The 21964-nt window shown below is 44.7% G+C and overlaps 1 protein-coding gene across 1 annotated transcript; it reads right to left on the bottom strand.

Moving 5' to 3' along the window:
- Positions 1-4840: 4840 nt before the first annotated feature.
- On the bottom strand, positions 4841-10360 carry LOC121303170 (early growth response protein 3-like). The gene is made up of 2 exons (XM_041233687.1): positions 9911-10360; positions 4841-6050 (listed from the first exon to the last, which is right to left on the bottom strand). Exons 1-2 carry the CDS (start codon positions 10065-10067, stop codon positions 4960-4962), a joined length of 1248 nt encoding a protein of 415 aa, XP_041089621.1. The 5' UTR covers positions 10068-10360; the 3' UTR covers positions 4841-4959.
- Between the last annotated feature and the right edge of the window lie 11604 nt (positions 10361-21964).

Genomic DNA, 21964 nt, shown 5'->3' on the forward strand with positions numbered 1-21964 from the left:
TGTTATGAAGGGATATCGTTCAAGGCTTCTTAAGCACTCTCCGGCTGTTCGTTTCTCAACGTTGTAACACATTAACGTGTCATCCTCCTCTTTCAAATACACAGGCGTTATTGAAGCTCGGAGTAAACCCTGCATTGGAGAGCACAGGGTCCTATAGGGAGGAAAGCCTAACAAACGAGACACAGACAGCCAAGTGATTGTCAGCAACACAATACATTTACTGTCTCGGATTTCTGGTTTTTGCTCACAGTGCAAATGGTAGAACAATACATATTGTCATTCAAATGCGTTCTGCATTAATACCAAAAACATTTGCATTGCAACAAACAAAATGATCCCAGGAAACATGGGCGAAAAACTCACCTCCACAAAATAATAATAATAATAATAATAATAATAATAATAATAATAATAATAATATTCATTGGAATAGCACAGTATACCTTAGTATAAGGTAATAGAACAAAATCAATAAAATAAAAACATCCACAAAATATATTACATTTCTCTTTTTTTCTCTTCAAAGTCTTTATTCAAAAAACTTTTTTTTCTAAAAAATATCGTTCCCTCAAGGTTTGTTACAGCCTGCACATACATTATATATTATACATTATATATTACTCACGTACCATAAATTATGCAGAAAAAACGGTACAAACCTTTTGTCTTTCGAAGTCAAAAGTTTAAAGCCCAGTTTTATTATTATTATTATTATTATTATTATTATTATTATTATTATTATTATTATTATTATTTTTTTTTTTTTTTTAGAAATGTGACAGTTTTCGTGCAGTGACATGCAACTCTACAGTACACGATGAGGACGCCTATAAAGTTGAAATCAAATCCTCGTGTGTATGAACAAGATAAACCCGGCCCAGAAGAACCAGAACCAGGGGTTGTGGAGAACACAGAAGGCAATGACTCACCATCATTCAATAAATTCTGTAGTGCACAGTCCAGTCCTATCCGATCATGGGTAATCATTTTAAACACGAATTGGGCTCAAATATATGCCTAACACCGCGACAGCTGGGTCCTGTTTGGAATATATTTCAAATAGATCGAAGTGGCGAAAGATGTGTATCAGGTGGCTTGTATGAGAGTTTGCATCAGATGTTAACGATCGGATTATTTAATTATTGTTGTTTTAATTAAATGTTATAAAAAATAATACAGTTGATGGTGATGAGTAAGATTTAAGATCATTTAAACCCACTGCAGGTGGCAACGCCTCTCTTACCTCCCGAGGAGCGGACAGCAAATTGAATCGTACAGCACCCGGTATGCAATTCCTATATATTCCCTGATCCATCTAACATCTTTTAAAATAAACACATGTGAATTAAGTTGGATTAAGGACACACTTTTTTTTTTCTCTGTAGCCGTTCATTTTATTGAATATTTCTGTACACTGTGGGGTTATTTTCAAAGCTGGGTAGCTGTTGAGTTTAATGAAGTTCTCAAACTTGGCAAATTCCCCTCTTGCGCACACAACAATTATAATACAACGTAACTAAACAGAGCAGAAAAAGAACATAACTGAAGCTGAAATACACCTAGAAAGCACATTTCAACTTTTAACAATGAGATAAGCGAGTAAAGGGTTTAATTTGATTTGATTTGATGAAAAACGCCCCTCTGAATTTTAAGATGCTAAATGACAATACAGTTTGAGTTTGAACGAAAACTACAGCATGTTGTGGACTTCACTGAGTTGTCGGCTTGCTCCTTCATCAAACGTGATGTTTACGGTCAATGTTAATGATGTAGAGTCTGTGGAAACCGGCGTTGGAATCGCATTACATTTGAATTGGATAAAAACATCTTCCCTTGTTTTGAATGTAACCTGCATCGGTGGCATCTGCCGGGGGCTTGAAAAGGTCTGCTGCAAATCTCCAGTTCCGCGCTAATTGGAGAAGGAATGGACGCTTGCCAAAACTACTGCGAGGCCAGCATCCCAGAACACGAAACACAAGGAAATCCTATGAGACGTTAGAGCTGAACTTCCCACCATCCAGTTCTCTGGTGCCGTTGTATCTGCTGCAGGGCGTGTGTATAAAGGGCAGCTGGGTCAGGGGTGGGCGGGGAAGGGAAGTTATTTGTATCTGCCTGTTTAGCCAATGGGAGCGTGCTTTCCAGAGAATTGCAGAGACTCTAAACGAAACCTTTTGGAGTGATGGAGTACCGTGTTGCGCATGCGACTGGATTCGAGTGCTGCGTGCCTTGCTGCTAACTCTAGCAGCTGCTCTTGCGTTTTGGCTTTAAAGCTGTGCTTCGTAAAATTGTCCCCAGGCTCTCCTCAACTCCAGCAAGCAAAACTAAAGGAAAAAAAATCTCCATGAATATATATATGCTTTCCCTGCTTCAATACCAAAAGATAATATCTGTGTGTGTGTGTGTGTGTGTGTATATATATATATATATATATATATATATATATATATATATATATATATATATATATATATATAACTGCACGTTAAATTAGAAGTAGGATTATCCATTTAATTCAAGCATTAGCATTAGTCCAATTTGGACTGGATAACCTGCTGACTTTAACCCTAATATACATATATGTAGGCTGCATTGCCAAAAATATTGCATCAGTATAATATTGTAACACGTTTTAATGCAATGAAGAAGATACCAGGTTACCAATCAACTAAAACTTTCCAAATTATGTCACTGTGCAAGAGCTGGAGCTTTTTAGACTAACAGTGGCTAAACAGACACGGGAGCCTCTACCTTTACTGCAGGGTTCGGTCGCCCAGCTATGCAGAGCCTCAGTCAATGCCTTCCAGCAATGTACTCTTAACAGCCAGCTTCCAAACACTAGGAGCGGGTTTACTCCATCAGATTCCGTTTAAAAAAAAAAAAAAAAAAAAAAAAAAAAAAGCCTTAAATCGTTATTAGTTTTATTTCATTTTCTTAGGTTTAGCAGACCAATCTGGCCAGTGTTGTTTGCACATTGAACGTGTTGTTTTGTGTGTGTGTATGCACAGCTGCGTGTTTGCTTATTATCGTGTTGCATTGGATGGTGCTGTTGTTGGTATGAATGCCCAGTAAAAGCACATTGTTTGGGTGCAGATTATTGACTAATAAAAAAAAGACGCAGTTCGTATTTCCAGCAGTTAAATACTGAAAGGATGAGTCAAACCTTATAGGGTATCTAAGGAGCTGGTTGTAAGTGTGACTTGAAGCCCCGGGAAAACGTTTAGAAAATCAAGATCAAATATTGCCCAGTGGCCCTGATACGGTAGCACACTGCTTCTGATAAGATACTGCAATGGATCGCCATATAAAACGTTACCACTGCATCTATAAAGTGACGTTGCTGTGCCACTGTCTGCCTTGCCACTGAAGCGCATGCGGTAAGTCGACATTACAAGATTCTACTGCAGGATTCCGGATGCGATGCTGTCATTGTGTCACTGTCTCAAAACTCCACAACCCTAAAAAAAGACTTCTAATCACGACCTAGAGTCGCATCGATCGGTACCCAGCGTGTGTAAACCGGGCAACAGGCAGAAGAAAATATCTCTCTGTGCAAACTGGACTACTGAACTGCACTACATTCTCTTATATTTACAAAAAGTGTTCACTCTTTTAACAAAATCGACGGTTTATGTACATTCAGTCACTGTAAAAACAAAACTTAACACTGGAAATGGACAGCTGCAGCTTTACATTCTGTTTGTTAAAGTTTACATGGGTGTTCCACTCTCTATGGTGTTGAAACTTTAGCGATGTGACAAGACACCCTCAAACCAGAGTCTTACACCCCTGCGTTATTTTCAAAAACTCAATTCATTCTGCACAGTATTTTGTAAAGAACGTTGACTTGAATACCGTATAACAGAATGATATAGTTCTGTAACGTTTGGAACTGAAGGAATGTTTCAGAACTTGGATGACGTGCACCAATTAGTTAATTATTCAATTAACCCAAGCATTACAAAGAGCTGTTAATGTGGGCAAATTTACTGTACCGTTCAGTAAAAGAAAAATAGTGCTTAATATTGCACATGGAGAAAAACTAAGAATGGCCGTTTCTTTTCCTGATTTTCCTGATAAATTCAAGAATCTGTCTAAATTCTAAAGCTGTTTCTTGTACTTTTTGGATCGGCTATGTTAGGCGTGGTCACCCCCGATCACGTTCCAAGATTACCACTCCTTTTGAGGTTTTGACGACTTTAGAATTCTTCAGAAATCAGCCAGAGACAAACTAAAAGAAATCAAAGATCATAATCAAAAACCTCGCGAAAACTGGGCTGCATTGAAAAGGGCCCTTTGCCATTACCACTGAACACTTGCTAAAGTCACATTCTTTTTTTGGCACAATTGCTATATATAAGCTGTAGTGGAACCAGATACAAAACTGGTTGAACTGACTCAAGCAGCCATCAAAGGCAAACGTCCCGACAGCAAAGACCCAATCTTTAGCGCCTACAAGCAGATCGTTGTTGTTGTTGTTTTTTAAAGACAGCTTTGCAAAGTAAAAACGCAATATTGAAGGGCCACCAAAAGTCGCCCATACCATTCTGGTTTCTATAAGTGCATTTTTTTTTCAATCCCGATTCCCCTCAAAAGTCCGTCTGCAATCAGACTGTTTTTTAAAATTCCACGCGCAATATGCACCCTTTAAGGAACGCCAATGACGGCACGTTCGCACTGCAGCGTCCCACGAGCCCAGCACACTCTCTCTCTCCTGCCCGCGACGGGTCAGGTCAGCAAGATCCACGTCATGTGGAATAAACGCCACAAACACAAAACAGTCCAGCTTCAAAATAAACAAACAACTAGAAAAAAAAAAAAAAAAAAAGCACGCTCTTCCCGTTTTTTTTTTTTTTTTTTTTTTTGGTTTTGTTTCTTCAAAGAGAAAATTCCAGGTACGGTGGTGCAACGGGGGACCCTTTTGCAGTGTTGTGCAGCGTCAGTTCCCGCTTCAGTCCAGTTTTACGCACATGTGGTCACCGTCAAAGAGCTGGCTCCGCAGGCGCTGCTGCAGGAGACAGGAGGGGAGCCGTGGCCGCCTGCGGCAGCCGTTTTCTCCGCCAGCTTTTTGTCTTTCTGCTTGAGGTGCACCTTGGCGTGCCGCTTGCGCTCGTCGCTCCGGGCGAACTTGCGGCCGCAAAACTCGCAGGCGAAGGGCTTCTCACCGGTGTGGGTGCGGATGTGAGTGGTCAGGTGGTCGCTGCGGCTGAAAGAACGCATGCAGATGCGACACTGGAACGGCTTGTGCCCCGTGTGGATGCGCAGGTGGCGGGTCAGCTCATCGGAGCGGGAGAAGCGCCTGTCACACCCTTCGGCTGGGCAGGCGTGGGGACGCTCGTGGACGGGGGTCTTGCTGGGCCGATTTGGGTATTTCCGGAGGCGGATGGGCTTCAGGGTGAGTGCGGGTGGAGGTTGGTGGTGCTGGGAAGGATGGTGGTGCTGATGGTGCTGCCCACCTGCATATCCCGGATGGACTTGCTGCTTGTCTTTGAAAGCTCGGAGTGTCTCCAGCGGGGTGATGGGGGGCGGGTTAATTCTGATGGGATCCATACTCTGGAAGGGTTTGTGCTCCATGACGCTCACCTCCCCCTGGTGGTGGAAGAGGTTGTAGTCCGGGATCATGGAGAACAGGTTGCTTTCCATGGCAGGCTTGGCCGGGTGGTAGTCTGCGCTGGAGTAAGGCAGCGCGCTCGTGGTCGCGGGGCTGTGGAAGGACACCTGATCCTGGTACATGTCGCTGCAGCTGGAGTAAGGAGGCAGCGGAGTGCCGTACACCTGCTCCAGCTCCGAGGCCTGGCCCGCAGGGGAGGAGGTGTGTGTGCTGAGCGCTCCTGGGGAGGGAGACACCCCCAGGATCCCCGCGCTCACCAGGCTGATGATATTGTTGTCCGAGCCCCAGCCCGAGCCCCCTAGCCCACTCGTAGGGGGGGTGTCAAAGGCAAACTTGCCCAGGTAGGTGACTGTCTGGCCGCTGCGGTTGGGCTGAAAGGAGCCGCTGTACTGCAGATCCTGGGCTGCCTTTTCGCTGCCCATTCCCAGCTCCATCATGTTATCTGTGGGGAGGGGAAGAAAAAATCAATCAGCGCCATAGATTCAAAAACCCTTCAGTCAGATTTACTGTTTTTTGTAAAGTATCTTGAAAACTGCAAAGCGTTATATTATTCAACATGCTAACATAATTCAGCAGGTTTCATTCGACTTTATAAAGCAAGGTGAGTTCATTCTATAGGGTGACGCAAAACTCTTGGCCAGAGCTGTAAGTGTACAGTGAAGGCTGGTCTGCTTGACAGAGTTTCTTGTAGTTTTACCAGCACACTGAACAAGGCACTGGCTACAGTGTTGCTCCACTTGGTTTTTCTTATTGTTTTACCCTGGATTGCTGATAATAAAGTAAGTTTTGAGGTTGTGTTATTATTTTGGTTACTGTGTATTTCCAATATTGCTTGACTGGGATACTGTATACTGACGATAGACACAGCGCTGCCCAGAATTATTGAGAGACCACCTTCCATTTCAGTGCTGCAGACGGCTCTAATTCATATTGATTTGTGGATGTTAGGACATTTGTTGATTCACTCTGAGGAAAACATGAGTTTGAAATTATGAAGCTCAACACGTCAACAACAAACAAGAAAATGGGAATAACAATGCTTATAACACGGTTGATTCCATTGCGTGTTTATAAAACAATTTTTTTTTTTTTTTTTTTTTTAAAAAGAAAGGCTTTTCGTTTCTTACTTTTTCACATGAATGTTTTAAAAAGCAGATTTTACCCACACCTCACCGACGCGACAAGGAGAATTTTGCATTGAAACTGCCGCTGAATTCTGTCCATGAAACGTCCAGTAACTTCTTACATCTCTGCAATGGCATCAGCACCTTTGCTAACACAATATCCCTTCAAAGAGCATTGAGGAAGAGGGTGCTCTGGTCTTCCTTCTGAACTTGTGCTGAGTTTAGATTCAGTATAGAACTACTCTATAATCCCCCTCCAGCAACAATGTAATACACATTGTTACTCTCTTAAATACTCATCTTTATTTTTATATAGCGCCTTTCATAGTGGACCACCATCACAAGGTGCTTTACAAGATACGAGACTAGGGCGTGTGAACTATGCATCAGCTGCAGAGTCTCTTACAACAACGTCTCACCCCAAAGACGCAGCACAAGGAGGTTCAGTGACTTGCTCAGGGTCACACACAGTGAGTCGGTGGCTGAGTTGGGATTTGAACCGGGGATCTCCTGGTTACAAGCCCGTTTCTTTAAGCACTGGACCACACAGCCTCCTTTTTGTTCACGAGATATAGCCAAAAACTAGTGTGCGTAAGGTGTAATTGTGAACAGCAGCATTTTTACAAAACCTCAATCTAGCTCTTCTGCATGTCAATTTAAATCTATTCCCATGCCCTATACGTTGTCTAGATTGTAGTTTGGAGCTATAGTTTTTAAGAACATTACTCATCTGAAAAATCTGAAACGCTCCTAAATTTTTACTTCAAAAATCTTTTTTTTTTCTTTCTTTCTTAAAACAAATTCCACACAAATCTGTGCGTATGATTCTTTTAATTAGGGTTCCCAACATGAAGCAAAGGTGGAAGAAAAGAAAAGCGGGGATCCACCTGGAACATTGCCAGAGTTGGATTCGTCTGAAATCGCCTTTGTCCAGAATCACATTGTTGGGGTGAAATGAAAAACAAACGTCCCAGTCAGTCCTTCACCTTTCAAGGCAAATGGATAACATTTTGGGGGTACCCACTGTACTTGTGAAATGCTCCTTCAAATCATATATTTGAAGCATTGGTAACTATCTGTTCAGGATTACCAAGGCATTTTGCAAGCAAGGGTGGGGTACAACGGTGAACAGTTATTCTGCGTTTACTCATCAGCCTCAATGCGTATACTTATTGGAATGTAATTGATATACCATATCCATATAAAAAATACCTTTTTATTTTTTGTTTTACATTTTGACTTATTTTAAATTACAGAACTAAACAGAAATATATATATATATATATATATATATATATATATATATATACACACACACACACACACACACACACACACACACACACACACACACACACACACACACACACACACATATATATATATATATATATATATATATATATATATATATATATATATATATATAAATTGCTCTGACCAATGTATACATACACACATTTTTATATAATTTAAATAGATAGATTGATAGACAGGGTTTGATTTATAACAATAATAATCACATTCTCTGTTGATTTTAAGTGTGTATGCTGAATATAACAGTAATGCAGAAACAGCGTTACAGCCAAAAACATTAGTACTGGAAACATAGCCCAGCTATTGTTGTTTGCAATGCACACACACACACACACACACACACACACACACACACACACACACACACACACACACACACGCACACACACACACACACACACACACACACACACACACACACACACACACACACACACACACACACACACACACACACACACACACACACACACACACACACACACACACACACACACACACACACACACACACACACACACACACACACGCACACACTGTTTAATTGTAATATTCAAGTGATAGATATTCAAGTCGCCTATGTAGTGTTTGCGATGCACTTCTAAACGGTACGCGTGAAGGAACGACGTGTCGGTTTAGAGATGCACACAGCAATGTGAAAGTGTCACTCAGCTAATACACATGACAATGTCACACTCTCTGAACAGAAAGGGTTACACCGATTCCCTATCCTGTAAAGAGGGGCTCCAGTCACCCGGGCGTATTCAAGACCAACCACAGAGTATTTCATGTGCTAAAGTTACAAAACTGGCTTTTTAGTGAACCTCGATGTCTTGGTATATTAACAACTGCGTGTCTTTGACTGAAACAGGGACCAGGCGCCGATTCGGACCCGGGTGTGTTTTTATTAGAACTCGGATCCTTATTTAAAAAAAAAAAAAAAAAAAAAAAAAAAAAAACCTGTTTAAAACGCATTTCACGGTGTACCCCTTTTCTGTTTTCTCTAAAATGAAGGCTAATACATTTTTTTTTTTTCTGGGCGTTCAGAGACAATTTCACAGTTAGATATCGACAAATGTCAATCTAAGCTGTTTTAATCTAGATACATTCATGAGCTCTTTCTCTCTCTCTCTCTCTCTCTCTCTCTCTCTCTCTCTCTCTCTCTCTCTCTCTATATATATATATATATATATATATATATATATAGTGTTTGGTGAGTCTAGGTCCAGTCTGCGCTTTGTATTCACCCTTTTACGATATGAAAGCACACATCGAATATATAAACATTTGGTTATTGCTGTGTAGCCATACGCATGTACATGCATACAGGGTCATACATTATATTGATATAGATGCACACATTGATGTGTGAGTGTGTGTGTGTGTGTGTGTGTGTGTGTGTGTGTGTGTGTGTGTGTGTGTGTGTGTGTGTGTGTCTGTGTGTCTGTGTGTGTACACACACACACACACACACACACACAAGCATGTTTCAATATATGAATATACCCTATGTTAAAATAAACCATTGCAATAATATAACAGCAGATTTATAGGTTAAACACAATACTGTACAAACCTACTGTCGACTGTGTATGTGCTGAGCCCGGGGGACTGTGAAGCATATTCTGTACGCACATACAGCACAGTGCCTCGCGGAATGGAGATATACAGTATACAGTATGCGACAGGTGGCAAAGCCCCGCATGCAAGCACCACGCTATCCAGGATAGCTCCGCTTCGGTCAGCTGTTGCCTCTCGTACGGCGAGCTCGTAGAGAGCTACTCTGTCCACATCGCAGTTCAATATCTTTGTAAAATCCAACAGAATTTCCAACATTACATGACAAGGAGACCCGCCTTACCTGAGGACATCTGTGAATAGTGGGACATGGAATCCGTGCCGGAGAAAATATTCATAGACGTGGGGATGTCTTCTTCTTGGTAGAGATGGTCAGGAACCGGGCTCATTAAACTGCTCATGTTAGTAATAGGGAGCCTGTCCACGAGTTTCCCTGTCATAGCACTTATATCCAGGCAAGCATAGATAGCAGCAGATGTGTAAGGAGCGACAGATACGCCAGATCTGCCGGGAAGAATGACCACCAAATAATGCGAATGATCGTGGGGAGAATTAACAAAAACAAACAAACAAAAAAATCTCAGGTAAATTGTAGGTCCAATTCACTCGGAGAATGCGGTTGTTGTTTTCTTTACTGTGTGTAAAAAAAAAAAAGAAAAAGTCTCTTAATCAGTGTTCAGCGGAGGTGTTGTCAGCTGCGCTGCTGCGAGCGCGGCTCAATGTTGATACTGAGGGAACTCCAACGCTGCTTCTATTAAATAGGGGGACGGAACAACGCTGTGACGTAGATGACCATTTAAGGATACACAAAGCTTGCCAGCTCCGCGACGTCACAATGGAAGCTCCTCATAGTGGAACATTAGTAGAGAACGGGCAGGAAGGCGCTTTGCAAGACAAGCGCAGCTCCGGGGACTGGAGGAGAGTGGCTTGCACCGAGACAGAATCGATCTCTCCTTGCTGAAAGAGACGAGGGCTTCCAAGTTCCACGCAAGACACTTACAAATAAAAAAAAGCATGGATTTATTTTATACGTTGAAACAGCTCCTTCGGCGTTAAGGTTTGTCACCGCAGGGGCAGTGCAATGCAACGGTTTAGCAACGAAAGCAAAAAAGCAATGATACCACTGAATAATACAGCCAACTAAAGAATTGTGTTCTTTAGAACAAAACACGCAACTGCGAATACAGGTGATGGGTTTACTGTAACTGTGTTGCCTTCTTCTCCTCTGGCTGCATTGTTTCTGGTTTGTTTGATGGCTCTGCTTCTACGGTTGTAGTTTAGGGCTGCAATCGGGCTCTGAGGTAGCGCGCAGTCAGTGCGCTGATTATCCGCATTGCTTTAGACAAACGCGGGCACTGCGTGCTGTGCTGAACGCGGTGCTGGAAAGGGTTATACGCGCCCAAATGCTTTCTGTTTAAATGTTTTAACAACAACAAAAATGAATAATTTAACTGGAACCGGCTAACCCACACACACGCGTAGAGTACACACACACACACACACACACACACACACACACACACACACACACACACACTAAACACACACACACAAACACACTTTAAACCAGCATTATGCAATGAAAGTGAGGATACGCTTATACGCCATTGGCAATGATACGGTTTAGTGAGTTGGTGGCATTGCCAGTCTGTCCGTAGCTCAGTTGTTCGGTGCAGACAGGTGGTCTTTGTTTGACGGGGGGGGGGGGGGGGGGGGGGGGGGGGTCTAATTTAATATGGTTGCCAACGTTTTAAATGACGGTATTAGCGCAGTCTATGTTTAGAAATCACTAGTAACACTCAACTAAGGTACAGTTACCGCTAGCTGGTACAGTCACTAGAGAATGCGCATCCCTAGCGTATACTGCACCCCAGGTGTCACTTCACTGACTGTATCATGACTTAATTGCGTACAGGTGCTTGCACAAAATAGAGTTGAAACCAAAAAAAAAACACACACAAAAACAAGGCAGGCTTCTGAATGCACATGTTTAACTGCAAGGCGAAATATCGCAAGCTCTCCACAAACGCAGAGCAGCCATGCCGCTCAACTGGAAACGCCAAATAAGGTCCTGATCCGGCGAGGGCTCTGCCCCTTTCTCAATTTGGTTAGAAAAGTTCCGGTTTAACAAACAGACAAAGTGGAAAGAGATCGGAACCCACATCCATTAAAGGAACCGCAGAGCGCAAAACGTCATGGGTCGGATTTCAGAAATCTAGAAACCAGCACAAAAAGAATCATCTTTATCCGCTGTTCCAAAAATATTCATTTTAAAGAGGAAGCGACGTCTCCTGTTTGTTGTTTTTCAGCTGCATTGGTCTCTATTGTGAGAAGGAAGGGAAAGTCCGAGGACAGAGTCTGTAGTAAAGCGCACAGCTAATATTGCTCGCAATGCTTTCTGTTTGACACTAGTGTGTGTGTGTGTGTGTGTGTGTGTGTGTGTGTGTGTGTGTGTGTGTGTGTGTGTGTGTGTTTGTAGACATACAAATAGACAACACTGTCTCTGTATACATGTATTAATACCATACCAAATTATAATACACAGCAGCTTAACTGTCTTTATAATATACAGCACTAGACCCTGATATTGATGCGATCCAGCCCTCTGAAATGTCTTTATAATATACAGCACTAGACCCTGATATTGATGAGATCCAGCCCTCTGAAATGTCTTTATAATATACAGCACTAGACCCTGATATTGATGAGATCCAGCCCTCTGAAATGTCTTTATAATATACAGCGCTAGACCCTGATATTGATGTGATCCAGCCCTCTGAAATGTCTTTATAATATACAGCACTAGACCCTGATATTGATGAGATCCAGCCCTCTGAAATGTCTTTATAATATACAGCACTAGACCCTGATATTGATGAGATCCAGCCCTCTGAAATGTCTTTATAATATACAGCACTAGACCCTGATATTGATGAGATCCAGCCCTCTGAAATGTCTTTATAATATACAGCACTAGACCCTGATATTGATGAGATCCAGCCCTCTGAAATGTCTTTATAATATACAGCACTAGACCCTGATATTGATGAGATCCAGCCCTCTGAAATGTCTTTATAATATACAGCACTAGACCCTGATATTGATGAGATCCAGCCCTCTGAAATGTCTTTATAATATACAGCACTAGACCCTGATATTGATGAGATCCAGCCCTCTGAAATGTCTTTATAATATACAGCACTAGACCCTGATATTGATGAGACACAGCCCTCTGAAATGTCTTTATAATATACAGCACTAGACCCTGATATTGATGAGATCCAGCCCTCTGAAATGTCTTTATAATATACAGCACTAGACCCTGATATTGATGAGATCCAGCCCTCTGAAATGTCTTTATAATATACAGCACTAGACCCTGATATTGATGAGATCCAGCCCTCTGAAATGTCTTTATAATATACAGCACTAGACCCTGATATTGATGAGATCCAGCCCTCTGAAATGTCTTTATAATATACAGCACCCTGAGACCAGCCCTCTGAAATGTCTTTATAATATACAGCAGACCCTGATATTGATGAGATCCAGCCCTCTGAAATGTCTTTATAATATACAGCACTAGACCCTGATATTGATGAGACACAGCCCTCTGAAATGTCTTTATAATATACAGCACTAGACCCTGATATTGATGAGATCCAGCCCTCTGAAATGTCTTTATAATATACAGCACTAGACCCTGATATTGATGAGACACAGCCCTCTGAAATGTCTTTATAATACACAGCACTAGACCCTGATATTGATGAGATCCAGCCCTCTGAAATGTCTTTATAATACACAGCGCTAGACCCTGATACTGATGAGACACAGCCCTCTGAAATGTCTTTATAATATACAGCACTAGACCCTGATATTGATGAGACACAGCCCTCTGAAATGTCTTTATAATATACAGCACTAGACCCTGATATTGATGAGATCCAGCCCTCTGAAATGTCTTTATAATATACAGCACTAGACCCTGATATTGATGAGACACAGCCCTCTGAAATGTCTTTATAATATACAGCACTAGACCCTGATATTGATGAGACACAGCCCTCTGAAATGTCTTTATAATATACAGCGCTAGACCCTGATATTGATGAGACCCAGCCCTCTGAAATGTCTTTATAATATACAGCACTAGACCCTGATATTGATGAGATCCAGCCCTCTGAAATGTCTTTATAATATACAGCACTAGACCCTGATATTGATGAGACACAGCCCTCTGAAATGTCTTTATAATATACAGCACTAGACCCTGATATTGATGAGACCCAGCCCTCTGAAATGTCTTTATAATATACAGCACTAGACCCTGATATTGATGAGACACAGCCCTCTGAAATGTCTTTATAATATACAGCACTAGACCCTGATATTGATGAGATCCAGCCCTCTGAAATGTCTTTATAATATACAGCACTAGACCCTGATATTGATGAGACACAGCCCTCTGAAATGTCTTTATAATATACAGCACTAGACCCTGATATTGATGAGATCCAGCCCTCTGAAATGTCTTTATAATATACAGCACTAGACCCTGATATTGATGAGACCCAGCCCTCTGAAATGTCTTTATAATATACAGCACTAGACCCTGATATTGATGAGACACAGCCCTCTGAAATGTCTTTATAATATACAGCACTAGACCCTGATATTGATGAGACACAGCCCTCTGAAATGTCTTTATAATATACAGCACTAGACCCTGATATTGATGAGACACAGCCCTCTGAAATGTCTTTATAATATACAGCACTAGACCCTGATATTGATGAGACACAGCCCTCTGAAATGTCTTTATAATATACGCACTAGACCCTGATATTGATGAGATACAGCTCTGAAATGTCTTTATAATATCTAGTGATATTGATGAGACTGTTCTAATCATTCTTATTTAAGTCTGAAATATTATACAGCACTAGACCCTATATTGGAGAAGCAAAGTCTTTGCAGAGTCTGTGTGAGCTACGAGTTGATTTGCACCGACTCAAAGTTGGAGTGAAGAGTCACACTTCCTTTTCCAGTTCACTGTCTAACTGTGCCACCCATTCTGTAAATAACCAACGCTGTAGCAGCGCGGAGGCTATCGGCGTGAACGAGGTCAGCCGTGCAAAAGAGCCGGGCTCGCCTGCGCTCCCGGTCAAGCATTCAACCTCGCCTCATCTCCCCGACCTTAACGCCAGCTCACCCCACAACAGGGCCCGAAAACACTGCGGCGAAAACGTCAGAAAGCCTTTTCTAAATACTGTCGACGTGCAGGCGTTGTTGGAAGCCCAGTTTGTTTATTTCATATTGCGCTTTCCTATCGGTTTCGCAATATTGATAACCTTGTACAGGAAACAGCCGCGGGGCTGATATTTCCAACAGGATAACTTTATTCAAGAAGTAACGATGTTTAAATGTTTAAACCTTTAATATCGTCCTCTATCCTTTGACTCGGCTCCCTAAACTATTGAATATTAAGAGGGAAAGTATTAGCCATGGTGACTCCTGTAACTCTGGAAAGCCGGCGTTACACTATTTCAATATTCTTTTCTAAATAAAGAGAAACTGGCTGTGGCGTTTTTATTCCACAAACAAAAGCTACAGTGTTTCCTTTCACACAGCAGCCCTTCCGCTCCTTATTATAATATCTTTAAAAAAAAAAAAACCTTACCACATAGTTTGATTATTTATTATACCCGATACCAATGAAATACATAAACAAACACACACACACACACACACACACACACACACACACACACACACACACACACACACACACACACACACACACACACATATATATATACTGGGAAAGCAATATTGTAGATTATGTCTGTCAAGGTTTTTTACAGTGACGCTATACGCTCCGACCCCCGCTTTTCAATACAGCATGCTCCAGTTAGCGCGTTTGTGTGCATACCCATCTAAGAGACAATCGAAACAAATGTATTTTTCAGTTGAAACGGCTCTGTGACAAAAATCGCCGAAGTCTACAGAGTATCTAACAACCGATGGCACACGTTTACATTTGGTTGAAACGCCTCTAGAGGGCAGCACACACAGAACACAGTGAGAAACACAGAAAGAGGGAGAGGAGAGAGAGAGGGGAGAGAGAGGAGAGGGGAGGGGAGAGGGAGAGGAGAGGAGAGAGAGGAGAGGGAGAGGGAGAGGGAGAGGGAGAGGGGAGGGAGAGGGAGAGAGAGAGAGAGAGAGAGAGAGAGAGAGAGAGGGAGAGGGAGAGGAGAGGGAGAGGAGAGAGAGGGGAGAGAGAGAGAGAGAGAGAGGGAGAGGGAGAGGGAGAGGGAGGGGGAGAGAGGAGAGGGAGAGAGAGAGAGAGAGAGAGGAGAGGGAGAGGGGAGGGGAGAGAGAGAGAGGAGGGAGGGGAGAGGGAGAGGGAGAGGGGAGAGGGAGAGGGAGAGAGGGAGAGGGAGAGGGAGAGGGAGAGGGAGAGGGAGAGGGAGAGGGGGAGGGGAGAGAGGGAGAGAGAGGGAGAGGGAGAAAGGGAGAGGGAGGGGAGAGGGAGAGGGAGAGAGGGGAGAGGGAGAGGGAGAGGGAGAGGGAGAGGGAGAGGGGAGAGGGAGAGGGGAGAGGGGAGAGGAGAGGAGAGAGAAAGGGGGAGAGGGAGAGGAGAGAGAGGGAGAGGGGGGGAGAGGAGAGGGGAGAGAGAGGGAGAGGGAGGGAGAGAGAGGGAGAGGGAGAGGGAGAGGGAGAGGGAGAGGAGAGGGGAGAGGGAGAGGGAGAGAGGGGAGAGGGGAGAGAAGGGAGGGGGGGGGGGAGAGGGGGGGGGAGGGAGGGAGAGGGGAGAGGGAGAGGGGAGAGGGGAGAGGGGAGGGGGAGAGGGGGAGAGGGGAGGGGAGGAGGGAGGGGGGAGAGAGAGGAGAGGGGAGAGAGGAGGGAGGGAGAGGGGGAGAGGGAGAGGGGAGGGGGAGGGAGAGAGGAGGGGGGAGAGGGAGAGGAGAGGAGAGGGAGAGGAGAGAGGGGAGAGGGGAGGGAGACGGAGAGGGAGAGGGGAGGGGGAGGGAGAGGGAGAGGGGAGAGGGAGAGGGAGCGAGACGGAAGAATCCCCACTGCACCAGACAGGTAGGTGGGAAGAGTCGGGATCGCTCGCCCCGCACCGAAACCTCCCTCGCCCACAAGTCTCTGATGAACCTGTTAGATATGCACTCCGCTTTTGATCCCAGCACACGCCTGCTTTCACTGGAGCGTTCTAGAATAAGAACTAGGGGTGGAATGTTTAATCGTGATCCGATAAGCGGGTCGCCAGATCAATGCACACGTGTGACATGCAGCGCGACGGGAGAAAGCAAAAGACAGACAGCTCCATAGATCCGCACAGCCAGAAACTATAAATGACGGAACCCTATGAAGTTGACTCAGCAGCACGCGTGGGCTGTTTCAGGATACGGTCCTTTTTTTGAATATGTTCGTTCTGTAAGCTCTGAAGCAGAACCTGGTCTTGTGTTAGTATAACGGAAAGCTATTGGACATTCAATGAAGGATCCCAAATAAATAATGGCTATAAATAGCCGATAACGAGTGTCTTTTGTTTCATTGTTAGAGGGAATGCCCTTCGCGTTCCAAGATCGCCTCGCCTGGCCGGGCGATGACGTCACGGGGATTCCGTGGAACGCTTCCTGGATAGAGAGTGTCCACGGCCAGCTGAGCTTGCGATGCGTAGCTGCGTAATTTGCATAATTCAGACAAGACAGGGCACATCCAGTGACAAGCGGTGAGTATTTGCAAAGCTCCCACACAGGCAGGCAAACAAAACGCGTGTCATCATTTGCCCAGCTGCGTGCCGGCCGCTGAAAGACTGTATTCTGCTCCAGATTTTATATAACGAACATACCAATTCAGATATAGTTTAGTGTATTGTTTTGGCTCTGAGGATTAGAATGCAGGATCGTGGGCATGCGTGGAGGTGTCGGTCTGTCCGTTCACCCACCCGACTGCATGGCACGCGTGGGGCGTTTATCTGTTGAATCATTAAACATTGTATTGCTAGTCCTTATTCTGTACAATGTCTGTTGATAAGTGTTGGTGGTCAGCCTCATCACACTGCTGCTTCCAAGCTGGAATTCACAGCTATGTTGTGGGGGGGGGGGGGGGGGGGGTAGAGTACTGACATGAAGGACAGGAAGGGGACGCCAGCAATGTCTCAATGCACTTTAAAGCAAGTATATTGGTAACATCCGTGCTGTCAGGTCAGAATTAGAGCTGTCAGTGTGATGAGAAAGAAGATGGAAAAACTTTGGAATCACAGGTAGACACTACCACCTTCACAGGGAGGACAGTTATCGTTCTGCAATTCCCAGACATCCCACAACACCGCTGTCTGTCATCCCTTCAGGGATCCAGGAAGCCTTTCTTCTTTTTCTCTCAGTGATTCAGACATCCCTGAAAGTCAAACTAAGTTAGCATTTTACCTTTTACTAGAGCGCAGAATTGGTTTACAGAAATACCTCAAATCAGTAAACAGCTTACAATGGAAATAAAACCAGAAACACACAAATAAAAATAGAATTTTCCCCTCAATTAACCCCCCCCCCCCTTCCCCCCCCCCCCTGCAGACATCACAGCGGAGCGTTTTGGTCTCGGCGTGTTCCATTGCAGAGTGACGTGTGGCTTCCTGCTGTGTTGTGGTCTCGCTCAGGGACGCCCACTTCCTCTCCAGGCCTTGACTTATTTCCTCCACTGGAGAGCAGAATTATCTGCAACTCTTTCCACGTTTAGCCCCGTGATCTTCTGCCCTCTTCCCTCTCGCATGTTTAGTTCTAGGAAACCAATGTGAAAAATCAAAAACTAGAAGTCAAAGCAGTTCAACAGGAGCCAGACGCAGTCGAGACAAGCCAGACACACTGCACTTTCCACTGAGTGCAAAGGGTGTATTATTATTATTATTATTATTATTATTATTATTATTATTATTATTATTATTATTATTATTATTGTTATTATTATTTGACTCAGATTCTCCAGCACCCCCAGGAACCAACACTTCGTCTCGGGTTAGTCTCGACCAGGCCTGCTCGGGGTTGCATCCTCTCTTTTTTAAAGAGCTTTCAGTGTCAAGGGAGAGCAGATCTAGGGTTGCAAACATGCACTGTGTTCCTCGCAGATGTACTGTGATATGCTGCAGCAGATTTACAATTTATTTGTAAATATAAAAATATCAACAATGTAAGTGTAGAAATACGTATATTGGAACTGCATTTACTAGGAGATTTTCAGCATGCACTATGTTGTAGATATAATTTGTTGCATCCTAGTTCATATTGGGTTTTGGTAGTATTATTTGCACTTGCTGTAAATTATACTGTGTCATAGATTAAGCTTGCATTGCAACCCTGTACTGCCCTGTAACACCTGCAACTCTGTCAAATAAATAAATAATGTACACAGCAGTTAATATTTTATATATATTCTTGCAAAATGGTTTAACAGCGATTTTAAGAGAATGCTTCTATCTGGGTGGGTGCAGTTTCATGAATATGTTTCTAGTGCTGTGAGCTGCGCTCCACCCAGCTTCCCTTCACCCACTGTCTGGCTCTCACGCCCTGTCTCGCTTCTTACCCTTTTCTGAACTATCTCTACGGCCACTGCGCAAGAGTCTTCTACTGCTGTGAGTCAGAGAAGCATCGCAAACAGGTTGAAACAGTCATAAAAATCTGGCTGTGGTAGACTGGGGTGACCAGAGCTTGACAACACTGGATTCTAGCCAAACCCCTTTCCAGCCAATGGCACAGGGCACAAAAACAACATTAGTGTGAAAGACAGCAGGGCAGTTTGTAGGTGCAAGTGGGAGAATTGAAATCTGCTAGTCTTCTAACACTAAGCGGTAGATTCAGTAAATGATTCAGGTGTGTTTCTGCTGTAAATGAAGGGATGGTGGAAAGTTGATGCAAGCTTTATGCAGTGGTGGCCGACTCGCTGTGTGAAACCTGCCGGCTCTCACTGCATTCTGAGCCGACTCGCTGTGTGAAACCTGCCGGCTCTCACTGCATTCTGAGCCGACTCGCTGTGTGAAACCTGCCGGCTCTCACTGCATTCTGAGCCGACTCGCTGTGTGAAACCTGCCGGCTCTCACTGCATTCTGAGCCGACTCGCTGTGTGAAACCTGCCGGCTCTCACTGCATTCTGAGCCGACTCGCTGTGTGAAACCTGCCGGCTCTCACTGCATTCTGAGCCGACTCGCTGTGTGAAACCTGCCGGCTCTCACTGCATTCTGAGCCGACTCGCTGTGTGAAACCTGCCGGCTCTCACTGCATTCTGAGCCGACTCGCTGTGTGAAACCTGCCGGCTCTCACTGCATTCTGAGCCGACTCGCTGTGTGAAACCTGCCGGCTCTCACTGCATTCTGAGCCGACTCGCTGTGTGAAACCTGCCGGCTCTCACTGCATTCTGAGCCGACTCGCTGTGTGAAACCTGCCGGCTCTCACTGCATTCTGAGCCGACTCGCTGTGTGAAACCTGCCGGCTCTCACTGCATTCTGAGCCGACTCGCTGTGTGAAACCTGCCGGCTCTCACTGCATTCTGAGCCGACTCGCTGTGTGAAACCTGCCGGCTCTCACTGCATTCTGAGCCGACTCGCTGTGTGAAACCTGCCGGCTCTCACTGCATTCTGAGCCGACTCGCTGTGTGAAACCTGCCGGCTCTCACTGCATTCTGAGCCGACTCGCTGTGTGAAACCTGCCGGCTCTCACTGCATTCTGAGCCGACTCGCTGTGTGAAACCTGCCGGCTCTCACTGCATTCTGAGCCGACTCGCTGTGTGAAACCTGCCGGCTCTCACTGCATTCTGAGCCGACTCGCTGTGTGAAACCTGCCGGCTCTCACTGCATTCTGAGCCGACTCGCTGTGTGAAACCTGCCGGCTCTCACTGCATTCTGAGCCGACTCGCTGTGTGAAACCTGCCGGCTCTCACTGCATTCTGAGCCGACTCGCTGTGTGAAACCTGCCGGCTCTCACTGCATTCTGAGCCGACTCGCTGTGTGAAACCTGCCGGCTCTCACTGCATTCTGAGCCGACTCGCTGTGTGAAACCTGCCGGCTCTCACTGCATTCTGAGCCGACTCGCTGTGTGAAACCTGCCGGCTCTCACTGCATTCTGAGCCGACTCGCTGTGTGAAACCTGCCGGCTCTCACTGCATTCTGAGCCGACTCGCTGTGTGAAACCTGCCGGCTCTCACTGCATTCTGAGCCGACTCGCTGTGTGAAACCTGCCGGCTCTCACTGCATTCTGAGCCGACTCGCTGTGTGAAACCTGCCGGCTCTCACTGCATTCTGAGCCGACTCGCTGTGTGAAACCTGCCGGCTCTCACTGCATTCTGAGCCGACTCGCTGTGTGAAACCTGCCGGCTCTCACTGCATTCTGAGCCGACTCGCTGTGTGAAACCTGCCGGCTCTCACTGCATTCTGAGCCGACTCGCTGTGTGAAACCTGCCGGCTCTCACTGCATTCTGAGCCGACTCGCTGTGTGAAACCTGCCGGCTCTCACTGCATTCTGAGCCGACTCGCTGTGTGAAACCTGCCGGCTCTCACTGCATTCTGAGCCGACTCGCAGTGTGAAACCTGCCGGCTCTCACTGCATTCTGAGCCGACTCGCTGTAAATGAGACGTGTTGCTGAACCCAAGCAGAGACCCGCTTTCCCGCATCGCTTTCACCTTTCAAACAGCAGGAGGTGAGGCTGGCTGCTCCCAAAATATCACTGCATCCTTTCAGTGTTTCAACAGGCTCTTCAACGCAAATTAATAACGCCTGTTAGGACTTGTAAAACTAAATTATTTTCTTTTGCAATTTTTTTTTTTTTTAATTGCACATTACCTTGGTTACAATTTCGATTTTGCTTAAACAGTTCAGATGTGACTGTGGCCTGTGTATGTACCTAAAGACAGACTGACAGGAGCCTCGTTGTACTGCTAGACTCCCACTCACACGTGCTGAAGAACATTTTGTCACAGTTGAATAAGAGGAGATCAGAGCAGTTTGAATGTAGCTCGCTTCACCTGGGTTTCTGTGGGTCTGCCGGTCTACGCTAGCTTCCACTGTATTACAAACAGTCAGCGTTACGTTCCTGATGTCCAGCAGTACAGCCTGCACTCTGAAACATCCCTCTGTGCTGTGGATTCAATCCAGCGTGCTAATCCATAGCTCCAAGCCCTGGAAGCAGTGCTGAGGGGGTGAAGGAATAGGATTGATTATAAACCTTTATGCAGCTATATCTGTAGGGATCCCATCCTATATTTAACATGGGCTTAGTTGGGGTAAAACAATATCTCAGTGCATCACAGTTTATGAAAAAGGAATTTAATATATTTTTGGTG

This window comes from Polyodon spathula, chromosome 31, assembly GCF_017654505.1.
Source record: "Polyodon spathula isolate WHYD16114869_AA chromosome 31, ASM1765450v1, whole genome shotgun sequence".
Lineage (NCBI taxonomy): Eukaryota > Metazoa > Chordata > Actinopteri > Acipenseriformes > Polyodontidae > Polyodon > Polyodon spathula.

Coding starts and splice junctions, on each gene's coding strand:
- LOC121303170 (XM_041233687.1), bottom strand. CDS start 10,067: ATGACAGGGAAACTCGTGGACAGGCTCCCTATTACTAACATGAGCAGT. Junction 6,051..9,910: donor CTATTCACAGATGTCCTCAG/GTAAGGCGGGTC, acceptor CCCTCCCCACAG/ATAACATGATGGAGCTGGGA.